Source organism: Lagopus leucura, unplaced genomic scaffold, assembly GCF_019238085.1.
Source record: "Lagopus leucura isolate 7727_CA_CO unplaced genomic scaffold, USGS_WTPT01 Super-Scaffold_100001, whole genome shotgun sequence".
NCBI lineage: Eukaryota > Metazoa > Chordata > Aves > Galliformes > Phasianidae > Lagopus > Lagopus leucura.
This window is the reverse complement of record NW_024962262.1, coordinates 9668495-9695514: the sequence shown is the minus strand read 5'-3', so window position 1 is coordinate 9695514 and position 27020 is coordinate 9668495. Positions and strand designations below refer to the sequence as shown.

General features: G+C 40.2%; 1 protein-coding gene across 3 annotated transcripts in view; it reads right to left on the bottom strand.

The window, feature by feature from the left end:
* Positions 1-22504, bottom strand: part of LOC122177774 (complement C4-like) — a 52598-nt gene extending 30094 nt beyond the window's left edge. For 2 of the 3 annotated variants that reach the window (XM_042867483.1, XM_042867485.1), the window contains exons 1-10: positions 11730-11869; positions 10858-11050; positions 9313-9496; positions 8268-8338; positions 7903-7988; positions 6816-6898; positions 5647-5734; positions 2642-2747; positions 2319-2442; positions 174-289 (exon numbers count right to left, since the gene is read on the bottom strand). In XM_042867483.1, the coding sequence (XP_042723417.1) occupies positions 174-289; positions 2319-2442; positions 2642-2747; positions 5647-5734; positions 6816-6898; positions 7903-7988; positions 8268-8338; positions 9313-9496; positions 10858-11050; positions 11730-11794 (1116 nt within the window). In that variant the 5' untranslated portion in view covers positions 11795-11869. Of the gene's footprint in view, positions 1-173; positions 290-2318; positions 2443-2641; positions 2748-5646; positions 5735-6815; positions 6899-7902; positions 7989-8267; positions 8339-9312; positions 9497-10857; positions 11051-11729; positions 11870-22181 lie in introns of those variants that run through there. The other variant, XM_042867484.1, reaches the window with a different exon arrangement.
* Between the last annotated feature and the right edge of the window lie 4516 nt (positions 22505-27020).

Genomic DNA, 27020 nt, shown 5'->3' with positions numbered 1-27020 from the left:
TGATTTTATTTCTCTGCTCAAGCTGAAGACAAACCAGAAACACCAACAGTAGCTCCATGTTGGGCCTGTTCCTGAAGGTCTCTTCTACAAAATTCCCCTTGGATCAGATAAGAATTTTACAAACCATTTTAAACCTATTTCTATGGAGGCAGAGATAGCTAAATAATGCATACCACAACAGAGAAGGGGGCTCCAGGCACAAAGTACTTTTTGGTGTTAGACAGATCAACAACATAAGGAGATTTCACAAACTTCACATTGCTGAGTTCCTCTTCCCTCATCTCTCCACCTGTTGATATCAAACAATACGCATTGCCATGAGAGTAATATCTATTTCCTTACCTATTACCATAGCATCTGTGGTTTTCCATTTTCACTGCATTGTAATCGTTGTACATAAAGATAACTGTAATGTGATTCCTCCCTACAGAGCTTCAGTTGAGCTGAGTACAGGAGGACTGGGAACATAACTATAGATGGGCCAGCCCAATGGCAGTTCTTTGTGTCCAGTGCTCCAACCATTTGGCACAAGCAAATGTGTGCTCTTGGGAGCTTGGAAACTGAGAGCTGTGAAGTGCTCTATTATGCTTCCTCCAGCTACTTCTAAAAGCATGCCTTGATTAATACTAAGTGTGTTTAGAGACATAATTTCCTTAGTCCTTATTTTCTACTTTAAACACTGAAAGGTGGAAGTGTGCCAGTAAAGTTCTCCAGCCTTGCTCTGCCATGCATGTATGAAACACTAAGCCCAGCAAATATGCAAGTGTGGATAGAACCCGTGTGTGGATGGCAGATAAAAGTATGCACAGAGGGGAAGAGACCACGTCACATCATGAGATTCATCATGCTATTGTGGTAATGAGAACAATCCCTTTTTCTGCCTGAAATAAATGCTGTAGTAAGTGAAAGTAACTATAGAAAATTATATATTAAAAGAAAAAAAAAAAAAGGCACTGCTGGAGTGTAATTTACTTAATTTTAGGATTCAAATAAATTCTAATTGATATTTAGGATTTTTAGGAATTTTTAATTCTGAGCTAAGTAACTAGACTCCTATAACCAGTGCATAGAAACATCCCTGGAGTACAGTTTACCCTATCTATCTTCTCTGCTTACTATACACTACACACCTGGCTCTGGCCAGGTGCCTTACTTTCAGACACTTAATGTAAAAGGGACCAATCTCCCTTCAACAACAACAGGAAAATATTAACCAAGATTGCAAAGTCAGCTCCACTGAAGATTCAACAAGCACTGAAGTTCATGCCTCTTATGACTGACTGCAACACAATTAAGCCATTCACCACTGCACTCAGTCAACCCAGTGATCTCCTGTGGGTAGCTGTAAGACATCTGGAGGCCTTGTTGAGTTTAGCATTGCTGTGAGCAAGTGTCCATACAAATCCTTTTTAGTAAACTCTGAAAATATTTATTTATTCCCTAGGAATATTTTTTGGAAGGTGCACTCCAGCCTCATTTCCTCAGCCACCATCCTAAATGAATAGCAAAATCATACTATTTGGACTACATTGTACACATAAGCTAAACTGTTCAGCCCTGCAGGAGATGTCTAAGATGCTTAATGCTCTCTCTCATCTCCAGAGCAGCCTTGCTGTTTTGCTCACCTTTTAAGACTTCAACATAGCAAAATATGAATTTAAACTACCCTGTCACCATTTTGGGTCTGCCTTATGTGGGCCATAGTAGAGGTCTGCCAGGATTTGATGTCAATTCCTAGCCAGCTGGCATGTGGGAAAGATAATCTCTTAGAAACTGCATTTTCAATAGCAGTTTTATAGCGAAACAGCTGAAATGGTCAACAATCAATGTAAAAACAAGAAAATCCTTAAGATAACTTACTGTAGCACTAGGTGTAGAAAGTGTGACAAGGCATAAGAGAACTAGCAGGAGTCACAAGGACTCTGCATCACACCATGGTTGTGGTACATGTCTCATCTTTCTACTGACAGCTCAGCTAGCTGGGGAACAAAGTAAGATAGAGCACCACGCTCAGCTCGTAACTCTGCATGTATGGAGTAGACCTGGCTGAGGCAAATACTCAGACAAGGTCACAAGGGGAGCAGCAATTCAGTTGCCTCTATACAGGCATCTGATGCCTCTTAATATGATTTAATTAACTAATTAAACCACATTAATTAAATTATTAATTAATTACATTATTAATTAATTAATTAATATGTTAGCTATCCTCACAGAGCTACTTAATATGGTACAAGGTTGCTCACATGAAAGATCATCCTAGAGAATGTTCAGTGTAAATATTACAGACTGTATCAGTGAAGGCATAATCTACTCACTTGCAGTTTCTACAGCAGTAACGGCAACATATAAATGAAACCCTTCCAGAGTGGAAATATTCTTTTTTAATTTCTCTTCCAGAAGTGGTGTAGTTAAAGTAACTCTTCCTTTTCCATTTTGAATCTATAAGAGAAGCCAAAAACAGTGACTACCTTTGCTGATTTGTTGCCATTAGAATTACAAAAAAGTTCACTGCATGGCTATTGTACTACAGGGATTTATATTTCAATAATAATTTCAATATATTTCAATATAATTCTGACAATATTCAGCTCACTTGGGATAAATCTGAATAATTCCACTGAACTTTAGTAGTACTTACTGACAGCTGTTGTTCCAGGCCTGGAAGAAAGACTTTATTCTCAGTTTCATCGATTATTCCAAATCGTACATATGCAATACCTTCAATCCCTTTTCCATAAGAGTGCCTTTGGAAGGAAGAAAAGCGAGGAGATGAATCATTACACTGATAAAAAGCAAGCATAAATCACATTAATAATTTTATGCTAAAATAAAATAGGCAAGCTTGTAAGCATACTGACTGCAATTGATACCTTGAAAATGAAAAATAGTTCCACCCACTGATAATGCAAACGTGAAGACTGCTACAGGCCCATAAGAATCAGTGATTTCACTAGATGGATGTATGTAGCAAATCAACTTGTCAGAATCCCATGCGGAGGAGCCATCATCTGACTAAATTTATACTTGAGTAAATTTCTGTACTGTTTACAAACCAAAGAGAACATTATTGGCACAGGTACATGAGGTCTCACACAACCAACCCACTTCTCAGGTAGCAAAGGAGGCATCCAGTCTGTTTAATTTGGATGAACAGCTGATTCCTTTGTATTGGGTAACCAATGAACTGAGCAGTGTCCGGGAACTACATGAAGCATGAGTACCTCTAAGGACCTAGAGGCTCATCTGCTAAGTGTCCATATCTGCATTAGGCAGAGTAAACACCCTCCACCTCATATCTCTCATATGCATTCAGGCATTGTGGCAATATTTGGTCAGAACATCCCTGAGCTTTCATACAGATGATGGGGAGAGATGACAGGGTATGTTGTTTCACCTAGCAGGCTCCTTACTCAAGGAGACCTTGGCAGATACAGGATCTTTGGCATCCTCCTGCAGAGCAGCATGCAGTGCACCCCATGAGACTTATCAACACATCATAGAATCATGGAATGGTTTGTGTTGGAAAAACCCTTAAAGATCACCTACTCTAACCTCCCACAGTATTGTTTCTTGCTGTGGAAATTCTTCTTTTCAGCTCTATAATGGCTTATTTTTATTAAAACAGTGACACTTTCAAATTGACCTGATCAGTAGCATTCATCTGTATCACTGAATCTAAAATTTTTCAGAAGACTGAGAATGAATTCTTATGAAAACTGCTTAAAATGACAGAACTAGCAACTACTGGAAACAACAGTCAATATATCAAATAATTTTTTGTTAATTACATGCATGGCCAGTTCAGAGTAGCAAGCTCGATTAAATGAATTTGATTTGTTGATACTGATGAAAGTTAAGCAGGCCTTTTTAACATCACTAGGACCTTTTCAATAAACAAAAGAACAGCATTAAGTTATTTTACCTCTTAAATAATTACAACATCAATGAACAGTGAAATGTATACAAGGAACTGCACACTTCATAAAGTCAAAATTGAATGCTGTGGTAACAAAGAGAGAATTCTAGTTATCTGGTATCACTGATGTTATCAAACAATCATGAATAAAACTAACAGAAAGAGTAATAAATAAAAGAAAATGAAGGTGAGCAAGTGAACGGCAGTGAATCTGGTGAAAGGACTAGAAAACGAGTTATGAGGAGTGGCTGAGGTAATTGTTCACACTGGAGAAGAAGATGCTGAGCTAAATGAAAGGAGCTTGCAGTGAGGTGGGTGTTGGATTTTTTTCAGGTGACAAGTGATGGGAAACATCAACGAGGAAACAGCCTGTGGCCTTGCCAGGTAAATCAAGCAAGGCTTAGATTGAATATTAGGGTTAATTTCTTCATGGGTAGTGTGGTTTGCATTGGAACAGGCTGCCTTGGGAAGTAGTGGAGTCTGCATCCCTGGAGGTATTTAAGAGGTGTGGATATGGCACTAACTGACCTGGTTTAATGATGGGACTCGGTAGGTTGCTGGGCTTGGTGATACTGAAGGTCTCTTCCAACCAAGATAATTCCTTGTTCCTGAGACTAGAAGAGCTGACTTTGCTCAGCCAAACAAAAGGAGACTGATGCTGAAACCTGTCTGCTCTCACAGGACACTCTGAGGAAAGGAGGGATCAGCATGAAATGTGAAGACCTGAATGATGGTGGGCAGAAGAGCAACTTTATATAAACTATCCAGGGATTAGCTTACACTGAAAATAAAACCCACTAGAACTTGGGGTTCGTGATGAGTATTGTGCTTGGATAAGTGCCAGGGACCACACAGCACAGCTATACCCTGCACCCTGCTGGAGATAAAGTGATTATATAAAATTAAACAGATATCCAGACTGCTGACCTGGAGTGGGCCTTGCTCTGTGCTGACATCTAAACAGCTTCTGGGAGTTATCTGGGGAGTGTTCAATGGCTGAGTCTGAGCCTGTGCCAGGCACTGGCCAAAAAGCCAGCAGCCAACCTCAAGTGCTCAGGAGTCTTCCCTGGGATGGTTCTTTTGCCTGCTCATGTGGTTCAAATAGCTTTTCTGGTTTCATGTTGAACTCAAACTGAGATGAAGTAATGCACATATCCATAGCAATGCTTGTATGAACTCCTCTGATTAACTGTATTTATTCACCTCAATTCAAAGGAATTTCTGCATAACATCACTATTCTCAAGTAAGAATGAATTTGTTACTTCCAAACTTCACTGGACATTGAGGATTATAAAATTTCATACTAGAAAATTTCATTTTAAAACCTCAATCCATTTCTATTTGAATTGCATTGAATAGCAACATCTGAGGCTTTAGATTGATTCCAAATGTTTAAATCAAAAACTGTAAAGAAAAACTGGTTATTATTTTGACTGGAATCTTTCTTAGCAACACAGAGAATTCTAAGTTGTCACCCATCTGCTAAAAATCTAAAGCATTCCGAAAATTTTGTTTCATTTTGATCACCACCACTTGCATCTATGTAGCACTTTACACCAACACCAAAATTTAGCAGTAAAGCAGAAACAGAGAGTACAAGAGGATAAAGTTAAATTCAAATAAATCCAGAACTTGGTTAACTGTTAATGACGAGGAGAAGCAGCAGCAGCAAAATTCATTATCTACCTATCCACCTTCTAAATGACCTCAGTTTAAGCTCACTCACTTTGCCTCGATATCAAATATGAAGTTTTCATTCCAGATGGAGTAGTATGGCTGAAGTGGAATCAGTTTGACTTCAAAAGATGGAAGTTCTGCATGAAAAATAAAACACAAAAACTGTAAGGTCATGATGGCATGTGCTGTGGGAACTCAAATTCCTGGTATGTTGCAACACTCCCTAAAAAGGATGGAGCTGTGTTAGTCTTTTATTTTGGATCATAACTCTGAAGCAAATCTCCTGATTATCTTCTCTTACTCTGCTTTGCTTCACCTAGTGAAGCAGTCTAGGAACACACAAAATGGATTTATCCAATGGCAATAAGTCAGAAGACGATCTACAACCACTATTGTGCATTCAATGCCCTGGACTAGAAGTAGTCTGAAGGAAACCCACACTGAAATGCATTTAGTGTAGACAAGAGATCCTCAGCATCAACTGTGTCACTCTGTAAGGTGCCCCTATAAAGCTGTATTAGTATTAATTGTGGATGCAATCATTTATCTGTTCCTGGCTGCAGACATTTGCAGGGGATGCAGCAATATCCACTTGTCTGTTACTAGTTATCCACTACGTACCCACTAGCTAAAGAAAAAGACATGGATTTCTGAATCTGGGATTTTAATATAAACCTAAGGGATTTTTTTTTTTTTTTTTTTTTTTTAAGAAGAAATATCATACAAAAATTTTGAAGGTAGCATAATTTTAGCACACATAAATCAAGTAATTTATTCCTTCAAATTGTGGGATTTCTACGCTTTTCCATGGTGCCCTTATTTTCCTTATAGAAAGCTTTTCTGAGTACGGTGACAACTCTAACGAACTTCCAAACAGCATTCTACTGTGAGAGAATAGTTGATTTTAACAGCATACTTCTATTTTATTTTCTACAAAATGATCATTTGGAAATAAAATTGAAGTTGATTTTTAAAAATTAAGTTGGTATTTTATTCTGCCTTTTTAAAATTTGTTTGCTTCTTTGTTTACTGAATATAAATAGAGGACACAAAGAATTCTCATTCCATACAAAAGACATAGCAATGAGAAACAGAAATGTTGTGAATTGTGTATCTAGTAAGTAGTATTTAGTTACAGCCAGATTTAATCACTGCAGTATATCTTTAATTCAGTAGCGACGACCTCCTATGTATATTTCAAATGAAATATTTTCATACCGTATCTTTTAACTTCAAATTCAGCTGAAGCATTCGACATTTCGTACTGTTGAAACCAGGCTCTGATTTTCCAAGTTCCAGGCCTAAAGTTCAGATTTAGTAGAAAATAATTAGTTAAGATTCCTCCGATATGTTGTGATGCTAAAGTATTTAAGTTACTGCTAAGTACTAGTTTTGTCCTTTTTATGATTCAATGTAAAATCTATCTATTAATGGATTTCTCATTTACTGTAGGAGCTAGAAAAGTACTTCCCAATTTTCTAGGTAACGCTCCATCAGACTTCTACGAGGAGCTGCAAGATAGTATATTTGCAAACTGCATGTAATATGCATTGCCTCTGATAAACCTACAGAAACAGGCATTTCATGGTAATAACCTATACCACATCTTCACTGTGTTAAAATCAGGATAGCACACAAAAAAACACACACTGAACAGTAAGTAAGTAAAAGCTCAAGTCCATTTCAAATCACTTTATAAATTAAATCCTTATGGAAGTGCTCTCCTGGATATAGTCATTTTCATATCATATCATAGAATCAGAGAATGGCCTGGGTTGAAAAGGACCACAATGCTCATCTAGTTTCAATCCCCCTGCTATGTGCAGGGTCATCAACCACCAGACCAGGCTGCCCAGAGCCACATCCAGCCTGGCCTTGAATGCCTCCTTGGGCAACCTGTTCCCATCACCACTCTGTGTGAAAAACTTCCTCCTAAAATCTAACCTAAACCTCCCCTGTCTCAGTTTAGAACCATTCCCCCTTGTCCTATCACTACCCACCCTCGTAAACAGCCGTTCCCCCTCCTGTTTATATGCTCCCTTCACATATCGGAAGGCCATGATAAGATCTCCCCGGACATTCTCTTCTCCAACCTAAACAAGCCAAGTTCCCTCAACCTTTTCTCATATGATTGAGGCAGATGGTTAAGCATTTGCTCAATTGTTTCTAATGAAGAGAATAAAGAATAAAGGTTTCTAAACATACTGTATTAATACAAAATGAAGACGAAGGGCCTAAAGGAAAGCTAAGGAAGAAGACATTTGGACATCTGAACAGTTTTAATGCACAGGGCATTGTTACATACTCGGCAATGTCAGGTATATCAAAATTTTCACTGAACACTGCTTTTATTTTCCGTTCCGACTTCATAACCACCATTCCTTTTGAATTCTGTTGAGAGGGTGAAAACAAGCAAACGTAAACCAGATACTAAAAAAGAAACTCATGGTCATATACTGATCCTAAGGAAGACGCGCTATTTTCTGACCTTAATTTTCATGCTTTTCCCCTCCCTCCATGCACCAACAATGAATTATATCTCACAGTATGTAAATAGTGATGAGGAAAAGAGAGGAGCTATCGCCATGGCTTTACTCTTGGACTATTTGTGAAAGACTTCCATAATGCCTGTGCTGAAGAAGCACCCATTAAAAGTATTTGTATACTCACAAGCACAGCAACTGTAACTGTATCTTCTGATGGCCTCATAGCATTGTCCAGAATGAAGATCCTGTATCTTACTGGTTAATGGAAGAAGAAAATGTGTTCACGTACTTATTGCTTTTCTATATAGTAATTATTGTAGTCATAGAAATTTAGGTTGTTAAAAATTATAGATCACCAGCTCAAATGGTTAACATATCACTGGCAAGTCTACCAGTGATTTTGTCCTTAAACCTCACACCTGTGTATCTTTTAAATACCTCCAGGGATGGTGACTCAACTGCTGGGCTGCCTGTTCTAATGCTTCACAACCCTTTCAGTGAATAAATAATTCCTAACATCCAATCTAAGCCTCCTCTGGTGCAACTTGAGGCTATTTCCTCTTGTTCTATTGATTGTTGGTTGGCTACCAGTATGTATCTGAATTTAGGATAAAATACTTCTTTTCAAAAAATAGAAGTGTAAGAAAAAAAAAAAAAAAGAAGAAGAATTACAGTCTTCCATATTTTGAATTTTACATTACTTCATACAATTTTGAAGCCACTTCTGAAAACTATATAGATAACTTCATCCATCTACTATTCCTTTTGCTGCCAAGGTCTACAGTAACACTTAAGAATTTGTTTTTACCTCCCTCACTTGCTAGTTACCTAAACTATTAAAAAACAAAACTGTTGTGGTCTTAAAGTGCAAAGATGCTTTGTGCTGACATTGCAAACAGAAGGAATACTTCTAACATTTTTTTCTCTTCTCAGAAAGAGAAATTTTCTGAGCAAGAAAGATTTTTGGAGGGGCTCCCATTGTAAGAAGAAAAAGACTTTCTGGCTCCTCTGTCATTTCCATGTGCTTGTTCTAATATGCAGTGCAGACCCTGCAAAAGCCCTGGCAGCAGAACACAAATGTAAAATCTGGACTGGTTTGTATATATGGAGATAGCTGTGGGAAAAGGCAAGGAATTACATTATATAAGATCAAGTCATTATTACTTTTTTAAACCATGCCCATGTAACATCTATATTCAACATCTGAAGTGCAGCATTTGTATGTTAACCTTTAGAATTTGGTGTATATATAGGCTTGTCCGTCTGAATGAAAATGTAGCCCTTCTTGGATGACAGGAGGATGTGGATTTTTTGAACAGCCTCTTTATGAAGCTCCCTGCTTTCAGTGACAAGCAGAACATGTGGATTTTTAGTCTTCTTGAATGTATCCTGCTGCAGATTTCCTGGCTTGACCTGAAGATAATGAAAGAAACAGACACAAACCTGGTAATCTTGGAGTTACATGGCTGATGGCCAAAGCTGGCTGAAGTATCATTCAACAGAAGTTACTCAATTGTGTCTTTCTTATTGAGTGACTATTTCTTTGTAAGTAGAATTAATATCTATTCCTCCCTTTTCTGTCCAATGTCAATAACATAAGCCCAATGACTTTTCTTCTGTCTACACGCATGTTTAATTCCAGCTACCATATCGTTTTCATATCATAGAATCACAGAATGGCCTGGGTTGAAAAGGACCACAATGATCATCTAGTTTCAACCCCCTGCTATGTGCAGGGTTGCCAACCACCAGACCAGGCTGCCCAGAGCCACATGCAGTCTGGCCTTGAATGCCTCCAGGGATGGGGCATCCACAAACTCCTTGGGCAACCTGTTCCAGTGCATCACCACCCTCTGGGAGAAGAACTTCCTCCTAATATCTAACCTAAACCTCCCCTGTTTGGAGAGGTGCTCCAGCCCTCTGATCATCTTTGTGGCCCTCCTTTGGACCCTCTCCAAGAGCTCCACGTCTTTCCTGTTCTGGGGGCCCCAGATTTTGGATATGTTTCTTTGCTTAAATCTTGTGCATGAGGTCAGAACTTCAGCTCATGTAGTTTGATACATTTCTAAACATCCTGACAATTTCTCTTCGCTCAGTGTGGCCTAGGCAAGCCAAAAGGTTGGATACCCATGGCTTTGCAAGTAAACAGAACTAAACTGACTATTGCTGTATGCTGTTTCCAACCAAATAGTGCCAATCAGTACTACTGAACTGAATGTTAAGAATTGTGTCAAAGAATTGTGTCTGAAGCAAATGTCGTAAGGCAGAATTAATCAACAGTCTTCAGAAAAATTACATTCTTTGGAATGAGAGACTGCATATTTTTCGAGGACTCCCCTGCTTCCTATGATGGCCAAGGAAATGATAAAGCCATGAAAACAGTTGAAGGATTACACTGCTACACTTCCAGGAGGAAAAGCAAGTCCCTCAGATGAAAAAAATAAATCAATAAGAAAAACTCAACCCTTCAAATGCCATAGATTTCTAGAAGAATGACAAAAAAAAAAAAAAAAAAAAGTTTAAAAATTTAATTTCATCACTCTGATCAAAAAATCTTTCATCACCATCAAAACTTTGTGCTTGATGATTAGGCACAGAAGAGCAAAAGCCATCACTTTATTAGCTTTTTGGATTAGCAGTGTTACCACTACTGATATTGATGTTTCCTCGTTTCACTCTAGAAATCAATGTTATCTCTGTTCCAATGCATTTTTAGAACACATTATGATTTATACCCAGGATAAGCATTTACGTCACTATGATGGCAGACTTACCATTATTTTCTTTATCTCTTGGTAGTTGTTCCCTTGGTTAAGGTTAAAGTTGATCCTATCTGATAAAAGCCGATTTTTCACCTCATCTTTGAAATAGGCAGTAACATGAACTGGGCTCTTTGCTCCATGAACTTGAATGGTTACTGTCTCCTGTGCACCCAAATGAACCACATTTGGGGCAGTGATGAGAAATCTAAAATAACATAGGTATAGATTGACCAATATGTAGACTTTTTTTGAATAACACAAGATGCAAAAAACCAATATGACTGTTAAAGAAAACAGGCTTGTCAGTTCCAATATCACAAAATAGTTGAGGTTAAAAGAGCCTTGCGGAGGTCACCTAGTTTAGTTAGAGTATATATTAAAAGAAGGCAGATACTCTCTGATTGATCCCCGAATTCTGTATCATACAAATTAGGTCCTACAAAAGATCAACCCCTACCAACAGGAGAGAAAAAACCACCTGCAATATGTGGTAATATATCTGATATTATGAATTCACGAATCTTCATGTAGAATCATAGAATATCATGTATTGAAAGAGACCCACAAGGATCATTGAGTCCAACTCCTGCCTCCACACAGCACCACCCAAAAATCAGACCATATGTCTGAGAGCATTGTTCAAACATTCCTTGAACTCCTTCCTGTGGAGCCTGTTCCATGCCCACCGCCCTGTGCTGCAGACCCTTTCCCTCACCCCCAGCTCCCCTCCCCTGACACAGCTCCATGCTGTTCCCTCAGGCTCTGTCGCTGTCACAGACAGCAGAGCTCAGTGCTGCCCTTCTCTTTCAAGGCCATATGTATTTCCTACTTTCTGTTTCAAAGGCTTTGTCATAAATGAAAAGTTAATAATAATATATACTTACGAAGGTTCTTGCTGTGTACTGGCTAGCAGCAAGCAAAAGCTTGTCAAAAATACCAGTCTTTCCATGGTAAAACCACAGAATCTGCAAAACAGAAATACCAGAAGCCCACTGTCAATCTACCCTTGGCTTGCAAATTGAAAGTGTTGGCCAATGGCATATTGCAGCTAAGTACATTATTCATCTTGGTTATTTATTAATAAGTTTCAAAACTGTACAACCAATAATGATGGACATGTTAACAGTGCACAAATTGATAGCCTGGGGAGAGACACTCTGGACTAGGCCAGAGTTTTACATTTGATTATTCATTCGTTCTCTTCCCACCCTCAGTATGTACACCTTACAGTAACTAAACATTATGTAAAGAGAAAAGTTTTCAGAAACGCTACAAACTCAAACCCAAAATCAAACAAGGCTAAAGGAATGGTTGTAAGGCAATAATAAATGAAGACAAATGCAACAGACAGATTCCTTCTCTACGTTATTGCTTAACTCCAGGCATTTCTGTAGTCCAGCAAAGAATTGAGGGGGCTCCTTCTGGTTAGATAGCACAAAAGGAACTATAGTGGAAATCTGTACATCTTAGTTCCATCTGTTGTGTTTGATGGCAGATCAACTCCTTTAACTTAAATGGGATTAAAATGGATGTCACTAAGCTAGTCAGTCCAATTTTCCTTTGTAGTCAGGACTGAGGGTTTTTTCAAAGTGTAATTAGTCTCTTCTTAGCATAAGCATGCAAAATGGCACATCAGCTGAAGGCATTTCAGACAGCACAAAAGACATATTATATCTCAGAGTGTGGAATACTCAAAAACAGAAGAAAAACATGCCGGAATCATAACCGCTTGTGCAGGAATCTGTTTTGATAAAAGACAAAAGAAGAAACTGAAACTTTCCCCATGTCTCATTCTTGCATGCCTAGAGATTGTTGTTTCCCAAACACAATTTTGTTGACTCAGAAACATGGAAAAATGCCCATCTGATCTGCAGGCAGCTGAAATCCCAGAAACAATCACATGGTTCCCCACAAGGTCTGGAGTTAAACTGCCCTTTAGCATTCCACATTTAGGCTGGTATCTTTAATTTTTAGCAATAGATGCCCTAAGGCAGCACACCTCTATTTTTAAGGGAAATTCACACTCACTGGAGGCTCACAGTCATGTTGTGCTGTGAGGGTGAAGGGACCCTCACCTTGCCCCATCTTTTGCCTAGGAGAACTTGCCTTGCTCTTCAAACATAAGAAACTCCTCAAGTCCACATTTTCCATCGTGAGCAAGACAAAGAGGTAGGGGAAGAGAACAAGCTGTATGATGTCAACAGATCAGTTCACTATATCACACCAAGTATTTCAGAAGCATGGTAGTTCCATCTGAATCAAACACAAATGGATGACAATTACCTTCTGTCCAGTGATGGTCATAGAAAGTACCAGTGGCTGTAGCAACAAGTGTATTTCTGGCTTACATTTAACATCAGCAGATGGTATGACAACAGACTGAAATTCAGCCCATGCAAGCATTGCCTTGGAAACAAAAACTATTGCTTTTAGACAATTCAAGCTGATAAGTATTTACTTATGGTTTGGACAGGTAAATTATTCCATTTCAGATTAATGCTTTAAGCTTTGGTTCTTGAAACAAGTTATGAGATCAGTGCAAGAGCACAGTGACAGAGGTAAAAGTACATTAGTGGGGGATAGGAATTCTCCCACAGTTCAGTGAGATAGCAATTGTTATGCTCATCAAAAATAAGTAAACGTATAAATAACACAAAAGAGAAAAATTTAGCTTGTGATAACGCTAATGACTAGACTACTAGTACATTCTCTTTATTACTTCTACAGGTTTAGCATGGTCATACAGCTGCTGAGTCAGGGAGGTCTTTTGGCCAAGTGCATCAAGGCTTCCCTTATTGTCAACAGTGTCCCGAAGTGCTGAAGAAAAAAAGGAGGCATATCATCTCCATAGGATTTACTCTTGAGGAACAGAACAAAGGTAATTTGACAGGGAATAAATACGGCAAGGCAAATACATGACTCTGTCACCACTGAGAGCTAAGGCTTGGATCGGAGCTTTTATAAGAAGAAAAGAAAATTCTTTAATTCAGCTTACTACTCTAAAGGGACTCAGTTCTCATCATGCCAATGAAATTATGTATAAAATAATGCTATGTTAGAAATGTTATGAGTTATCAGACTTTCTGACCACTTTCTAGGAGCTTTCTACCTGACTCATGTTTGCAGGGAGACTTAATGCACATGTTGTTCGTAGGAGACTTAATGCACATGTTATTCATAGGGCATTGGTTACGACAGCCAAATTTTGGCACTGTTGGAGTGATAACTAAGAAGCTCCAGAAAAGGGCCTATCAGCCTTTGATGGTTCTCAGAATAAAGTTAGGAAATGTGGAAATACACCATTTATAAGGCTGAGATAACACTTGCTGCTGTCATGTGTTGCTGAAAAGACGATTAGACAGAAGCCTGTCTAAGGTTTTGCTCCGCATTTCCTTCAGTTTCTTTATTTCTACCAAAATGTTGCCTTGTTAGCAACATTGTAATGACATTTACTAGGGTCAACTGAATAGCATCCCAGTATTGAAAATAGGCCAGTAAGTATTGCAATATCTTTGTCTTAATGTCATTTAGTTGTTGGCTTAATTGAGCTATCTTACAGTGGAAAAACAGGATTTATGTCCTAGATTAAAAAGAAGAAAAAGAAAAAAGTCAGAAGATATGGATTAGGGTGAGGAAGATTTGCTTACAGCCATCTGAGTTAGCAATCCTGAAGAAATTAGAGGAAAAAGAGAAAATTTATTTCTGCAGCCCAGAAGTCCACCGTGAGCTCTCCAGATGCTCTTCTGGCTTCCGCTCTGATCTTTGCTGTCAGGCAACAGTGAGAAGATATGGAAAGGTACCCAAGTGTCCTCAGGGCCCAAACTTAAGCCCTCTGGGAGATGTTTACAGGATATCATAAGTAGGAACTGCTCAGACAAAGTTATCTTCACTTTGCTTTCCTTCCCCACCCTCTCATTCCCACTGCAGTTGCGCATTGCTATATCTGATTCAGCTCCGTGCCAAAATCACACAATTTCCTCTGAGGGCTCTGGCATACCAGACTCAAGCAAACTGACAAAGAAGAGCAGAGATTTCCACCACAGAGAGCATCTGTGCTGAGGAAAAAGGCAAGTTTTGTGGAAAAATTCTCTTGGGAACAGAGCTCTTGGTCTTCTTACAGAATAGAAGAGGTTTGCTAAGAACTGGCTGGCAAAGTAAACAATTCTCACTGTTACATGATGAAGAGAAGATGATGGGAGAAGTTAGCTAAAAGCTGCAGAAGTTGAGTAGGAGCATGATATGGCTCCTTGCCATATGTGGTCAGAAGTAATGTAAGCACTGAATAGCCTCAGTCACAAGAACAGGACACAGAATGAGTGTGAGCGAATCCTTATTTTTGTTCAAGACAAATAACAAAATGAGACAATAAAAAAAATTAACATCTTCAAGCTGCGTGGCTTTTCCTTGGGAAAAACACAAGGATATCTCCTAGGTGAAACAACACCAGGTGCAGAAGTCTGTAAGATGGCCAGCAGAGATGTGTCACCTCTGAAGTCAAAGGAGCTGTGCATTCACACCAAAATCTCACTGAAGTTCTTGTCTCTGTCAGAGATTTCATTGTCTGGGCTGGCTTGTTTGTCAGCAGAGAAAGGTCTGTTTGTACAGCTATACAAACAGCTCTTTGCTGTGGTGGCTGCAGTTATGCTCTGCCGCATGTGAACTCACACAGAGACATTTTCATGGATTGCTTTTAAAGGGGGCTTTGTAAAATCTATTCATTTTGATTTCACTTTTTAAATGGGATTTGCACACTTTTTTCTCCCTTGTGAGGTATGACTATCATCAAAGTCATTTTTTTTTGCTCCAAAATAGAAACTGCTATAAGCTGCTACAATTTAATAGGGATTTTATCACTCTCTAACACTTGAGAGCAAGGACAGTCTCACAATTATTTATACAACTAGTCTTAAAATTATTTTTGTTTTATTTATACTTTCTGGAGTTTGTATAAGATGATCATTTTACTGCTTCTCTTGTGCCATAGATTCTTCAGATTGCCTGGGATTGTAGTTACCACATGCATATATATAACAGAGGGTGATAAAATTAAAATCTCTCATTGAAAGCCTACACATGCTTGTAAGAGAAAACACATGAAAGCCGTCCTAAAATAGCTTTCATGCCTGCCCTTTCTCTTAAGGCAAAGTCCTTTTATATTTACTCATTGGGAACGTTATTGATTCTCCAGCTGACCCAGAGTTCAATACAACAGTCTGGGGTTGAGATATATGCAGCAAGAAGAGACTAGCCAGCCTTAACTTGGGGAGGTGGACTTGCTCTCCTTTCAGTGAGTTTGTCTGAGCTTTGTAGGTTTCCACAGTGTTGTGACTGCTAGCAGTAGGTTTGTTCTTTGGCTCTAAGTTCTTCCAAAACTCCTTTTCCTCCTTACTCTGCTAAAATACTAACAAGACCAAGTTCTTTTTTCAGTTTCCTCCTGTCCTCTTTCACCTCTGTGGGGCAAAAAGGTACAAAGGATAATTTCACGTTTCACAAATCAGCACCGCAGAGATATCCTCTTTGCCGCATTACGGGGAATTGTGACAAACACAAAAGGCAACATTTCACTTCTGACAATACAGAAAATTAGATTTGGAAATCCTTTTTCAACAGCAGACCATGAAGTGCACATCTAATTCGTGAAGTTCCTCTTAACAGCAGGGTAACTTCTTAACTGCAGTGTAAATTGAAATCATTTTTTTTCCTTTACCAGAATGTAAGTCATGAATTAAAATGTTAACAGAGGCTCCAGTTGCTTTTGCCATAAAAAAATGACCTTTTTCTGTCTGTACTTTCTTAAATGTTCTTCAGTTAAACTCTCCTACATATACATACACACTCTCTTTGGAAGAGGAAAGATAATATGCAAGAAATTTCTCTTCTTATTAAGGAGTCAAGATTTTTGGGAAGTTTAAACAAAAGACCTTAGTTATTTTCTTAAGGGTTCTTCCTTCATTTTCCCAGTGGATACACTCAGTTATCTAATTTTGTTAAGGATATATCAAAACAAGACAAACAAAAAACCCTATTTATTGGTGTTTAATATGTTGCAAAGGTAGCCTATGTAAGACCTAATGGTTTTGGGGCTTCTTTGGTCAAATGATAGTTGCATTATACTACTGATGTTATAACACCACCACAGTGATGTGCTGGTTTTTGATCAGCTACTATTGTCAGAATCTTAGAGATTTTCACACACACCTTAACCTCAACCACTTTTTTCATTCTTCTGGACTTATTAATATAGTTAACAACCTGAAATGTCTCCTGAGGATTCTTTTCTTTCTCTTTTTCTTGTGAGCAATATGTAAGAATAATGAAAAACAAAAATAACAACAAAATCAACAAACAAGCAGACAAAACCAGTCTTGAATGTATCAGAGTAAAAAACTAAAATTTTAACTAGCCAAGAAAAAGAAGAATAAAACTTCCACATCCAGTTTTGAAGGTTTGGAGCAAAGCATGGAACCAAAGAAAGCCAACCTTTTAAGAAGGCAGAATTTAGAGATCTAATTTAAAAATATTACTGATCCTCATTCCTTGCAGTTCCCAACTTACTGTTAAATGGAGATACTCTAATATTAGTTTCAGAAAATTTCATTATTGTGTTTAAACTGTTTCAAAACAAAAGGAGGAAAAAAACATAGAACATCCTCAACTACAGCTGGACGTGTGCCTGTCTTTCCCAAGCAGCTTTTCTTCATTTGCTCTGATCTGCTATTTAAATCTAAGGCAGTCAGTTCATGTGACCCTGAGAAACACGATGAACAAGAGGTTCTTGTCTCAGGCCTGGGAGAAGATTTGCCCACCTCCATTGCACATGAATCAGCTCAGGTCAACTCCAGTGATCAGAAGCTGTCCTGCTTATTTTGATCCCTTGGTTTTAATGTTCAAAGATGAAATTCAAAGAGAAAGGGGGGTGTGAGTGTCAGGAAAGCTTAGCCATTGTTGTAAATGAGAAACCTGCTCAGCTATAACACATTTCAGTGTCAGGAGTTGTGGTACCTCCCTGGGGCCTGGGCAAACCATCTGCTGTCTTGTTATAGCAAAATAAAACCAGAATGATTTCTGTAGCTGCTGGAAAGGATAGTAATGGGCAATGTGTGATGATCTCTTCTTTTTGCAGAGATTTACCATGGAGCTCTGACCCTGTGCAGCCATCATCTTTTTAGGCAGCCACATGGATGAATCATATGCCTCTTGATATTTTCAGATGTAGGTACCATACTAGCCTGAGCACAAGCATCATGGCAGACATCTTCCCTCTTGCTAACCCAGTTTTGAGAAAGCTCCTTCCAGCAAAACGATACAGAAGAGACAACTCAGCTGCCCTTTCAGTGGCTTAGGTGCAGAGGGGAATGCTGATGTCTTTAGAAGGGGGCTACTGGATTATCACCAAGGCACTCCTGATGGCAGTTAGGATAGACATACCCTACCCACATCACGTAGGTTATACATTGTACTTATAGAAAAATCATAGAATTGCTCAGATTGGAAGGGACCTTAAAGATCATCTAGTGCAAACTTGCCTGTTTTTCTTAAAAGAACTTCACAGACTTTTTACATTACAACACTAAATGCAGAATTCCCCCTCTTTCTCTGGAGTCTTCAGTAAAGTTTGTTGGCTTCTGTTCTTGCAGTACACTGCAGATGTACACTTAGGCAGGAAGCCCAGCTTCATTTTCCATGGATAAAAGCATTAACAGCATTTACTCATACATTGTTATCTGCCTCAGTGTTTTCTACTGTGATAACAAAAATTGTTGACTCACTGTGGCAGCATCAGTGCCTCTGACCTAGTCACAGAGAGGATGTTAACATGCTCGAAGACAGATAATCCTGCAAGAAGAATCCACTAAACCTCCCAGTATGCATGTACTACTGCTGCAGCTGCGTGAAGCAGCGTTGAGAGGGATTTGGAACAGTGTTTAAAAAAAATAGAGCCCTGGTGCCATCCAGCGGTCAGATCATAGAATTATAGAATGGCCTGGGTTGAAAAGGACCACAATGATCATCTAGTTTCAACCCCCTGCTATGTGCAGGGTCACCAACCAGCAGACCAGGCTGCCCAGAGCCACATCCAGCCTGGCCTTGAATGCCTCCAGGGATGGGGCATCCACAACCTCCTTGGGCAACCTGTTCCAGTGCGTCACCACCCTCTGTGTGAAAAACTTCCTCCTAATATCTAACCTAAATCTCCCCTGTCTCAGTTTAAGGCCATTCCCCCTTGTCCTATCACTATCCATCCTTGTAAACAGCCCTTCTGCCTCCTGTTTATACACACTCTTCAAGTACTGGAAGGCTACAATGAGGTCTCCCCAGAGCCTTCTTTTCTCCAAGCTAAGCAAGCCCAGGAAAGGAAAAGACTGAAAGGCACAATGAAAAGTTTTTTGCTGACCACTACAGCTTAGTGCCAGGATCAGGGCTTGTCTCACCTGTGTCCTTTCTGAAGTGGTGACTGAAGTCAGAAGCCTGACCCAACTCAATGTCTTATGGATGTTCTGATTAACTACAACTCCCTCCTCTCTTTCCACTCCCTGTGGTTCAGAAGCTTATCTGGGAACACAGATGCCTCAAAAACGTGGGGCCTCTATTCCCTGTTCCAGCTGAATTCCACTCATCATCATGAGCAGGGAGGGGGGAAACATTGCTTTATATCATCCTAAAGCTCTCCATATTTCATAGAAGGCAGAAGATTCACTGCACTTCTTACAGACCTAAAAGTGCCTTACAGTACTGTGATATAAAGCCAGAATTCTAGCACTTTTCTGGCACACAGGAAAAGGCAGAGAAGGTCTTTGGCTTCTCTGTCATAGCACATATCACTGAGGTTAAAAGAACACAGAGGAAAAATACACCCACTAAGGATATTTATCTTACTCTTATTCCTCTTTGCACTCTGCTGCCAGCCTTCCAGCCTACTTGCCAGGGTTATGGTAGAAATAAAGGCTGGTTTAATTGTATTTAAGGTTCTTCTAAAGAATAAATAATCTAATCTGCAACTGAAAACGGCCTCTCTAAGGAGCCAGACAGGCAGGATACTCTACACATGGCAGTGCAGGACCACATGGAAGTAAGATCATGCATATAAGCTGTACAAGAATGCAGTCATCACCTCAGCAAAACACTCCTCATGCAAATGCAGGTAAAGTTTGTGACATCCCCCACTTCACTGTGGCTGATGGTGCCACTGGGAGAGGCCCCTGACCTCTGCAAGGGAAGCCCACCAGCACGATTCCAACGACCACGTACTTTCCCTTGCCCTTCCATATACTACCTAATGCAGAAATATCTCTAGTGAAAAGTCTTGAGACATGAAAGCAAGGTCTTGGGACCAAGGCTGCATTTAGATATCTGATCACAGTGCTCTTAGCAAGTATGCTGAGTGTCCCAGTAGTATTGTGTCAGAGTGGAAGGAGACTGACCCAGAGCAGCTTCAACAGGAAATGCACGAGCATGAGTGTGTGAGCAAAACTGAGGATTAGAAGGCAAAATAGAGATGCAGCTCTCCATCCAGTGCAGACATGGAAGGGAGAGCTGACCAAGCACTATCTCCCTCCATCCCTTCTGCTCTCAACAGCAATGACTGAGCTGCCCTACTTACCGGTTCCCTTGGGAACCCCATGGTGAACATATTTGTTGTCCTTGCCAGGTAACTAAAGCTGTGAACAAAGAGAAGCAGGTATTCAGAGGGGTTTAGGAGATGCACATATGTAGGTTTACATTCACATGCATGTGTCTGCATGCACCTGTGCATATGTGTGGGCTCATTTTAGGATGTTCCCTGGAGGGTGGTTTTTCTGGGACTGTGTAATTGCTAAAAAGAACAGAAGATGGCACATTTTCTGCATTTTCAGGCAGCAAGAAACACAGTGAAAGGAATACAAGAAGGCATTAATAGAAAGAAGAAAGAGAATTACACACAGAATCACACAGAATCACGGGGTTGGAAGGGACTTCAAGGATCATGAATCTCCAATCCCCTGCCACAGGCAGGGCCACCAACCTCCACATTTAATACTAGACCAGGCTGCCCAGAGCCCCATCCAACCTGGCCTTGAACACCTCAGGGGCAGGGCATCCACAACCTCTCTGGGCAGCTTGTTCCAGCACCTCACCACTCTCTCTGTAAAGAATTTCCCCCTGACATCCAACTTAAATTTCCCCTCCCTCAACTTAAAACCATTTCCCCTTGTCCAGCAGTGATTAACACTTTCAAAGAGCTGATTCCCCTCCTCTTTGTAGGCTCCCTTTAGGTACTGAAAGGCTGCAATGAGGTCACCCCGCAGCCTTCTTTTCTGCAGGCTGAACAAGCCCAGCTCCCTCAGCCTGTCCTCATAGGGGAGATGCTCCAGTCCCCTGCTCATCTTCGTGGCCCTCCTAGGGGGAGGACAAAAGAGGATGAAATTCAAGCAAAGGGAAACAGAAGGAACGATCTATATCACAGTCTATATCCAATTTATTATGTCTCCAGTGTTAACAATTTTGTTAGTACAGAAAGTCTTTTTTTTTGCTAGGTGTACACACTGATGCCATGAGAACAGATTTTACTTGACTAAATAAAAATCTTCTCAGTCATGATGCATTTCATTTCCAGTTCATAACATTTTCTGGAGGCTGTAAAATGCAGCTGTTTGGGGTTGGTGGTGTTTTTTTTCCCCCCTTTTTGCTCCTTTTTTACCTTTTATCTTTTTCTTTCCTACTTTTGTATTGTTTTGTTTGTTTGTTTGGTCAGTTTATCAAGATCTGATTCAGAAAGACAAACATGGCCCTCAAGAACTTTCCTTTAGAGCATAGGCATTTGAGTAGTGATACCAGGAAACAGAAAAACAAACTACATTTCACCAGAAAATTAAGTAGATAAACAAATAAATTAGAGTTGATAACAGAACTGTTTGCTCTCAAATGCAGATCTTTCTGAAAAGTCAGCCCACCTTTGCGAAGCTGCTCCCACAAGCAGATGCCTTTTAACCCACAGGCATTCTTTTGGAATCACAAAATCATAGATGCATAGATTCTATGATTCACAGCCTGGGTTGAAAAGGACCACAGTGATCATCTAGTTTCAACCCCCTGCTATGTGCAGGGTCACCAACCAGCAGACCAGGCTGCCCAGAGCCACATCCAGCCTGGCCTTGAATGCCTGCAGGGATGGGGCATCCACAGCCTCCTTGGGCAACCTGTTCCAGTGCATCACCACCCTCTGTGTGAAAAAGTTCATCTTAAAAGCATACGTTTATCTCTTTTCTTCCCCCTCAATCTGTATTACCAGCAGTTTCACCCAAAGCTGTGTGACAGCAGCAAGAAAAACCCATCTGCATCAGAAATTGGTGACTCACCAGGCAGGATGGTCCTCACACCTTGAGACGGCCTGGTCACTTTGGAAGCAGGCTGAAGTTAAGTCTGATGCTGAGGGCTCAGACGGACCACAGGGACCTCTCCCTGTCCAGCCAGGGTGCCAGGAGCACAGATGAATGATAGCTGATAGGCTCTTGGGAATAAAGCTGTCCCTCTACTGTCCCTTTGGTGAGCCCTGGACTGCAGCCTACTGCAGGCGCCTCTTCGTTTAGCAGCCAGATTGCCTCGTTCCCCCACTAGATGTTTACTTCATGCCTTCACCAAATGAGAGAGACTCTTAACATGTCTGGGGATCTGGAGAAACGCTCACATGGCCCCGATGCTGGCAGCATCCCCTGGCCCTGGTGGGAACATGCTCACTGAGACAGCATTTCTCCTGGCCCACATTCCAGGCCAACCAGCAACCACAGAGCTCACAGCAGTGGCAGGAAGGGAGCCAGGAGAGCGGCAGCCCAGCAGAACAGCTCTAGGGGAACTTTGCCCTGGGGAGTGTTGTTCAGCCTGACACTGCTATTAGCATAAATTGATAGAAGAAACACTGAAATGTGGGTGTTCTGAGCACTTCAGTTATTTAACTTCTCTTTGCCCTGCTTTGTGTACTTGCCATTTACTGCATGCTCTCAAGACTAAGGCAGCCTGACAGAAGGGCAGTGCTCCCTGGCATCCTGCACCAGACCATGACTGAGGGGCTCAAGCTGGAGGCAGAGATGGCAATTGCTGTTCCCCATAGCTGTGACCACCAAAGCCACCACCTGAAGGCCCTCAATTTGCCTATTTTTGCTTCCAGCTGAGCAAATCAAATCAGCCCTCCTGACTGTAAGCATTCTCAGGTTTCAGCCTTGGCTCTAACTGCTGGGACTCCTTCCAGGCAAATAGCACCTGGAATTCTGCTTCCCAGCTTGTAGCACTTCACCCTTGTAATGTTGTCATGAAAAATCATATATAAATTAAAAAAAAAAAAATGTGTTATGTAATGTAAAAATACAACCACATAAATAAAATCTATGCTATATACCTATGTCAATATGTATTATGCACTACTTAAAATACACAATTACACCTATACATAAATTTGAAAAGATATATAACATAATAAAACCCGCATGAAATTTATATAGTAGTAAAAAATGTTCTTGGTGCATATGTTATTGCAGTCATGTTTTGAAAGCAATCATTTTGCTGGAGAATAGAAGTTCTCAGCCATTTCATGAGGAGATGAGGATAATGCACATTACCACAGCTGACAGCTCCAGATGGGAACTATGGGCAATGCCTAAAAGCTGCAAGTTGCTGGTTTGAATTATTGGCATCACCCTTAGCATTCATCAAGTCAAATGCCTTTCCTGAGGAAGCTGAAATATCCTGGAGGAAAAATACCTCTCCTTAAGCCTCACTTTGAGAGGCAAATGGGGCAGGAAAAGGTTAAGTTGCCATGCACTGAGCGCTCAGACAGAAGCTGTGGTTGATGGCCCCATTCTCAACGGGCAGTGCATGGCAGGAATCCACTGCAGCAGAGAAGATGGTCATAAATGGGTGCAGCTGCAGTACAGAAAAAAAACTGTCATTGAAAGAAAATGGCTATTGAATTGCCCATGTTCACCACGGCTGCAGAAAAGCAAGAGATTTCTGCTTCTGAAACATGTGTTTTTGGAGAAGCAAGTCTGGTAAAAAACAGTTATTTTAGCACAGAAAATGTGGTTGCGAGCCAGTGTTGGTGCTCCCTCTGGGCACACCTTCTATTAGGTCACTTTTCTTGTTTGTGCCTCATGATACATGGCTTAAATGGGGTTTTTTTGGTCCTGGTTACTAAAGTTTACCCATGTTGGCATCTGAGGGGGCATTTATGTGATGTGAACACGGTCTGATATCTTTTAAGGCATGACATGAATGAGCACATCTCCATGCACTATAGTACATCAGTGGTTGGCGTTGCACGTTTCTCTTCAGCAGATGCTCTTTGAGGGTAGATACAAATCTTTCCTGTTCTAATAGAAGGGACCATTCCTGCTGATCAGGCAAAATGTGACCTAAGCCAAATTTAGAAAGCTTTTCAGGATCCCGGCAGGACTGCAAGGTGTGACACTCAGAAGGTGCTCTGTGGCACTGCTGTGTGATGCTATGAAGTGACAGGAAGATGTCTCCTGTAAATCATAGAATCATCATTGAATGTTAGAATGGTCTGGGTTCAAAAGGACCACAATGCTCATCTAGTTTCAACCCCCTGCTATGTGCAGGGTTGCCAACCACCAGACCAGGCTGCCCAAAGCCACATGCAGCCTGGCCTTGAATGCCTCCAGGGATGGGGCATCCACAGCCTCCTTGGGCAACCTGTTCCAGTGCGTCACCACCCTCTGAGTGAAAAACCTTCTCCTAATATCTAGCTTAAACATCCGTTGTCTCAATTTAAAACCATTCCCCCTTGTCCTATCCACTATCCACCCTTCTATAATGCCTCCTGACATCTCACCACTATTTTGTCCCCAGACACAGAGGCATGTGGTGTTGTGAACAATTAGCCGGATGCTACTCCAGCATTCTTTTCCTGGACTTGACCACTGGGAAACAGTCCCTGTGGGCCACAGCGCAAGCTTTCCATGTTGAAATCCAAGTCTTTTCCAAGAAGTGGATGAAAAGCTCAGCTGCATCCCCAGGAGATCCTATTTTTACAGAATTTCTAATTTATATTTCTGTCTTGCCAGGAACATTTTGGTTTCATAAGAAACGTAAGAAAAAAAAAGAAAAAACACATCCATGAAAGAGACACTTAACAGTACAAGAAACATTCTTTTAATCTTCTCTAAAAACAGCAGAGAATATAAATAAAATTGCCAGCAGTACCTTTTAGCTCTGCCCAGATCTTCCTCTTCCTAGATGCTTTACATCTTTCTGTCTAGATCATATGCCTTCATAGGAGATGCACCAGGAAGAGTTATTGGCTCAGAAAACCATTTCAAGCAGTCCTCAGCAGGAGATGTAGGCAGATATGAGGTGCAGGTTAACTCACCTGATAGAGACCTCGTGTTGATGCTAGGTCAGATGAAAGCTTTCATGTCCTCTTATCCCAAGAAGAAATACTTTTTTTTTTTTTTTTTTTTTTTTTTTTTTTGGGTACTTCATATTGTCAATTGCAAGGCACTTTGTAGGACTATTAGGGCATGAGGGTGGCTTTTCTGGGTGAGGAGTCTGCTCCTAACATTTGTATCTACCCTCAAAGCACCAGCAGTAGAGTTGCAGGGAAGAGAAGGGAAAGAGATGAACAGTCTGTTCCTTTTCCTGAATCTTACCAGCTTTTCTAGTCTGGCCTTTCTTAACTAGTTGCTGTAATAAAGAGCCAGTTTTAATGACCTTTCTCCCAAGGATTTCACATCTTTTTCAGTTTGGCACATACATCGTTTTGCTGTAGTGAGTCTTGCAATTACAATTTTATGTCAAATGATAAAGAATTTCCTTTCTTCTGTGTAGCCAGCAAATTTTGTTGGGTGGAATCTCTGTAAAACAGTGAGAAACAGTGAATCATTGTTCCCTATCCATAGTCTCTGTAACATTCAGGATTTAAGGCACCTCTGCAATATTCTTCCTTGAATGTTTATTTCCTAAGATGAACAGTAGAAGGGAGTCTTATTTATTTGATTTCTCTCTGTGGGGAAAACATTCCTTACTTTTTATCAATATGGTTGTAATTTACTGCCATATTTACTTCCATTATATCCATTATCTAATATGACAATAATAATATGTAATAATAATATATAATAATACAGTATAATATAATATATATCTGTATATTTAAGGGAATGCAAGAGGGAGAAAAGCAGAAATTAATTACAGTATTTAAAGTGATGAGCTCATTTATGCAGAACATGTCCTCTTGTCCTCTATGGTAACTGAATTAGAGGTTTTGCTAGAAATAATGCTCAAAACACACTAGAGACAATCAGTTCCACTAGATTAACTAGAGAACTTCAGCTGGTCCAGCTGCAGATTCACACTTCATGTGGAAATTTACGCTCAGGAATACTTGTATCATGAAAATGCAAGTAACAGGAGGTAGCAGGAATTCAGCACATGCTTTGGTATTGGCCATTAAGCAAAGAAAGATGCAACTATTTGAGAACCTTCCAGCTGTTCCCTTCATTTTTACTGGAAGTCAGCAGATAGTTACCAAAGCAACAGTAGTAGCAGGTGAATTCTGAATGGATCATTCCTTGAGATAAATAATAAGAAAATCAAAAATCAAAGAGCCAATCACTTGAGAGTAACTTACTGAAGAGCTTTCAAAATTTAAGGCATTCAGAGGTATGAGCTGAATTTGAAGACTTATTTCAAAATACAGCAAGGATGCAACCAAAGAACCCTGATCCCTACTAGTACTGGAATGTAACTGCAATATACCCATGCTTGGACTGTGAGGGAAAAGCCATTCTGGACCTTTTGGAACATGCTTGGACATCGTAGTAGAAATAGAACTGAATTTAAAGACAAAATGAACACGGACATGACTTTACTGCTGTGGACAATCTTGAAATGGGAAATTAATGCCCTTTGATCTACTGACAGTGCACCATTTGTAGCAATTTCATAGAATCATAGACTGGTTTGGGTTGGAAGGGGCCTTTAAGATCATCTAGTTCCAACCCCCTGCTATAGGCAGGGACACCTCCCTCTAGACCAGGTTGCTCAAAGCCCCATCCAGCCTGGCTTTGAGTGATTCCAGGGAGGGGGCATCCACAGCCTGACTGGGCGATGTGTTCCAAGGTCTCACCGCCCTCACAGTAAAGAATTTCTTCCTGATACTTAGTCTAAAAGATTATACTGTAGTA